Here is a 4,509-nt window from a genome sequence, read left to right as displayed (position 1 = left end):
CCTTGCTATTTTTATTACTTCTTTAAAATTACACGATTCATCAAGTCCCCTTGGTTTTATACAAAGAGTTCAACACAACCAATTTGCATTGAGACTGCATGATACATGACAGATTAATGCTTGTCCATTGACAAATTTGGCGATAAAACATTTAAATCACTATTGCCCCCATCGAGGGGGGGACTGAGTGTTTGCGTACATATGCACGTATGTCCTACATGTAGCAAACCACACAAGAGCCTCATTTACACACTGCAGCAAACAGTATGACGTTAATGAGCGGTACACAAAAGCAAGCACATCACAGCCAGAGCTAGGAGACAATGCTGTTAAAAGTGAGTAGCAGAGTGCTCGAGATTTGAAGGCTTGTAAATAATTGGAGGACCTTGAAAAGGCGGGTTTAGCTTCTTCGAAAGCCAAAAAGTGGGATAAATTTAGGTGCATATTCAAGTCAGATGACTATACCTCTCCTGTGTAGAATGAGAATTTACCAACTACCAATATTAAGGCACAATCGCTACTTTCAACAACCCCATCTCTTCCCACATGATGTTGCTGTTGTTGCCAGACGTCAAAAGCTAACGGAATGCATATCTGAAGAGCGGGAAGCAAGAGCTGAAACCTCTTCAAAGGAAGAAAACCATGCCATCAACAAACATGGAAAACACATGGGAGAAACAAAGACATATCCTGCATCAGAATTCTTCCCAACCAAACAATCGTGCCATCAAGACAAGTCCTCTTTACCTAACCGTCACGAAGTTGCGCACGAAAACTAGCAGTATGATGCTTGTTGTTATGAAGGAAAGCACTTGCAAGCATCATCCCCATTGCTACGCTTTCAATTGGAACGAGAGCACAAAAGGTCATGTACTGGTTGTCTATTAGTGTACTACACACAATGATCCCATGGGGATCGAGGTCGAACTTGAAATCTGCACATTGTGGCTCAGATATATACGGCCTAACCACTTAGCGCGCCATGGTCTGTATATCTAAGGTATCTGGTGGCATCGCTACAATGAGAAAATGCAATTGGCTATCAATGGGTCTACAAGGTGAAGCATAATAATACAGATGAGTCGATGTCTCAGTCAGTGGAACGTCCCGTCATCTCGATAATGGCAACAGACACCACAGTTTTCACACACACACACACAATATTTAATAAAACGCATACCACACACAACAGAAGAGCATATGCATATCTCAAACCTTATATAAGAGCCCCAAAAAGAAATCAGATTCTGAAGCATATACCAAATCAATAATCAATTAGATTAAATAGGAAGCATGTGCTTACCTCCCATACATGCTGAATTACAGCTTTGATAAATTGGTACTGGAAACAACAATGCCATCATTGTCAACATAGCACCATTCGCCAGGTGCAATTCTGACACCGCCGATGGTGATGACACAGTCCTTGGAGCCCTCCCCCTTCTTCACACTCTTGAGAGGGTGGGAGGCAAGTGCGCGAACACCAATGTCGCATGCATTGATTTCGTCCACATCTCGAACACATCCATTCACAATGATGCCAGACCAGCCATTATTCTGGCCGATGAGGGCCAGGTTGCCACCCAAAAGAGCACAGCGGAGGCTGGCACCGCCATCGACAACGAGCACTCGACCCTGCCCTGCCTCTTCGAGGGCTTCTCGTACAAGGACGTTGTCCTCGAACACCTTGACTGTTGTGATGGGGCCAACGAAGCAGCGGCGCCTGCCATAGCTCTGGAAAGAAGGGGGCAATACGCGCACATCGCCTGCAGCAATGGCGTCCATGTGGGCGTCGCACAGATCTGTGGTGGCCACCGTCTCCATAGCTCGCCGAGACGAGTAGAAAGCGTTGCTACAAATAGACAGTGTGTACACTTCCTCCACAATCCTCTCCTTATTTAAATGAGCCTTGAAGAAGACCCTTAAAATTGGAAGCGTATGCTAAAAACACACCCAATATCTCTTGATTCTCTTTACCCTCTCGAAAGCCTTGGAAGAAAGGCAGAAAAAAAGTGTGTTCGGGAAGATGGGGTTTTATCGCTGGTTGAGTTTTGCACACATAAAGCTATCGCGTACAAGGGCAGAAGCGAATGAAATAGTGTGTTGCGCCGTCCATTTTTCGCTAGAAAAGAAGAGACGCCATAGTCGACTATGTCACGAGTCCCACTTGTGCAGGCTGGTTGTGCGGTAAGAATCTTCATGACACGTTGGATTATGCCTACCACAACGATTGAATTCTTTGCCATATGGGTGAGTTTTGAGAATAGGCTACATAAAAACAACAACTATGTAAATAAATTCTATTAGTTAGCAAGATTCTCCCTTAACCCCCCCACCACCCCCCCCCCCCCCCCCAACAAAAGGAAAAAAAACCAAGTTGGCTCATTCTCCCCACCCAAACACCCTCCTCCATGATACCTTCCTCAAACCCTCCCAATTCCATAGAGATGGGAGCATAGAGTTGCATGCAACTCTAGAGAGAGAGAGAGAGTCAAGTGGACTGCCACAATTAGTATCTTTGTTACATGCCTTCTCCCCCTTGACCACCTAGCACATTGACCCATGTGCCTTCCCCCTTTTGCCCATGTGCCTTTGCCCTTCATTTCCATTTATATATATTTATATATATATATATATATATATATAGATAGATAGATAGAGGGAGAGAGAGTATATGCACTTATTTTTCCTTTTTTTACTATCGGGCACACATATGGATGGGGCGATCAATAAGTGTTTTCTCACCTCCCTTACTCGCGTGTCCCTTCAAGAGTGGAATGGTATCCTTTGTAGTTCCTTCTTCTTTGGACTTTTCTTTGCCTTTGTGGTTATTAGATTCCTTAGATTTGTTGCAATCAACTTCGTGGAGAGATCTAATTGAGCAACCAACTTTGTGGAGAGATTTCGCTTACCAAAACATTTTTCTTCAAGATGACCATTTGTTCCACAAAAACTGCAATGAGTAGGTGGTACCAATTTTGAAAAGTGGTTTATTGAAAAGAACCTATGGAGATTCCTACTGTGACTTTGAGTGGAAAAGTGGAGGGAGATGGGTACATTTTGAAAAATGGTTTATTGAATAGAATCTATGGAGATCCCTCATGTGGCTTTGAGTGGCAAAGTGGAGGTGGTGGCCTGTGCAAGAGAGAGATGGGTACATTTTTTTTTAATTCATCAGATTCTACGGCAATGCACGTGGAGAGAGAGAGAGAGAGAGAGAGAGAGAGAGAGAGATTTTGTTGCCTGCTAGCTAGAGGACATTCACTTGTGACGAGGGGTGCATGATGCATCGCAGTCCAGTAGGCTACTTGATTAGGGAGAATCTATATACATGTTGCAGTGCGTTTTAGAAGGTCAAAAGTCCGAATGCAATTTTTTTTTGCATCGCAGACAGGTCAAGAAAATCAAAACCAGGGCAAGTGCATGTCCACTCAGAGCATTTGCGGAGGGTGTCATGTTGCACAGCTGGGAAGATAGAGAGCGATGTTGTGTGTCAAAGAGAGATGGAGAGAGAGAGAGAGAGAGAGAGAGAGAGAGAGAGAGAGGGAGATGGCAGGTCTGCCCAATTTTCTTAGATTCTTTGGTGGTTGTGAAAGCTTTGTTGTTTTAGATTCCTTCCATAATTTTCCTTTGTCCTTATTATTTTGTTTGTTTTGAGCAACCAGATCATTATTTGCTTGTTCTTTCTCTTATTCAAATATTTTCCATTTAAAAGGGAGACATTTTTCATCAGAGGGAGTCGGTGTATAACGTGCATTCAAAAGAAGGGGTATTTCAATTCATAAAAATTATTTTCATTTTCAATTATTTTACTTGCAAAAGGGGTTTTTTAATTGAATATTAAAAAAATAGCAGTCTAATGGAAAAAAGGGGGTCATTTTACTGGTTCACAATAAGTATAGGAGTTTTTTTAATACCATTTGGATGCACAAGATATAGGTGGTTTCTTGTAAGTGCAACCCCCAAGAAAACTCCGAGGTTTCTTAGGCACCCTCAAAGGTAGTCTTAATGAGTGTCACCTGGGGCCATGACGCAATCATACAGGTATCAAAACACGATTTCATATACATCATGGCCGAGATTACTATCATGGAAAATGGGGCAGGCGACGTGGTGGACCCATGATACTCGGTTGAAATAGGCATACATGGTGCTTGGCATACAAAGAAAAATCGTGCATAAATGTCAAAAGGGACATATCCTAGACTCCATTATTATTGCAAAAAGATGATCCACCTATCAAGCTACAACAAGGATACATTGAGCAAAAGGAACATTGTTATCAAGGTGAACACACTCTCCACAAGATCCAAGTGGAGAGTTGGCTTCATGATGCTGGACCTGACCTTTTACTGTGTCAAAAATCTACACATACTAGAGCCATGCCCGCAGCTAGCTAGCTAAATGGATCCATACACTTGGAATAGGCCAATAATCCTAGAAAACTTCAATTATCTTGTCACATAAAATCTAATATCTAACCAACCCAAATGATTTTCTCATATTAAA

At 42.6% G+C, this 4,509-nt stretch overlaps 1 protein-coding gene across 1 annotated transcript; it reads right to left on the bottom strand.

The window, feature by feature from the left end:
* Nucleotides 1–1,257: 1,257 nt before the first annotated feature.
* On the bottom strand, nt 1,258–1,892 carry LOC147443831 (putative 4-hydroxy-4-methyl-2-oxoglutarate aldolase 3). The gene has a single exon (XM_086527739.1). It carries the CDS (start codon nt 1,822–1,824, stop codon nt 1,321–1,323), a length of 504 nt encoding a protein of 167 aa, XP_086383865.1. The 5' UTR covers nt 1,825–1,892; the 3' UTR covers nt 1,258–1,320.
* Between the last annotated feature and the right edge of the window lie 2,617 nt (nt 1,893–4,509).

The sequence above is a fragment of the Adiantum capillus-veneris genome, chromosome 13 (genome assembly GCF_014529385.1).
Source record: "Adiantum capillus-veneris isolate H3 chromosome 13, ASM1452938v2, whole genome shotgun sequence".
Taxonomy (NCBI): Eukaryota; Viridiplantae; Streptophyta; class Polypodiopsida; order Polypodiales; family Pteridaceae; genus Adiantum; species Adiantum capillus-veneris.
Note: the sequence above shows the minus strand (reverse complement) of the source record. Positions and strands in the feature narration are given on the sequence as shown.

Bases quoted from the DNA above. Each gene is read 5' to 3' on its own strand.
- LOC147443831 (XM_086527739.1), bottom strand. From the start codon at position 1,824: ATGGAGACGGTGGCCACCACAGATCTGTGCGACGCCCACATGGACGCC.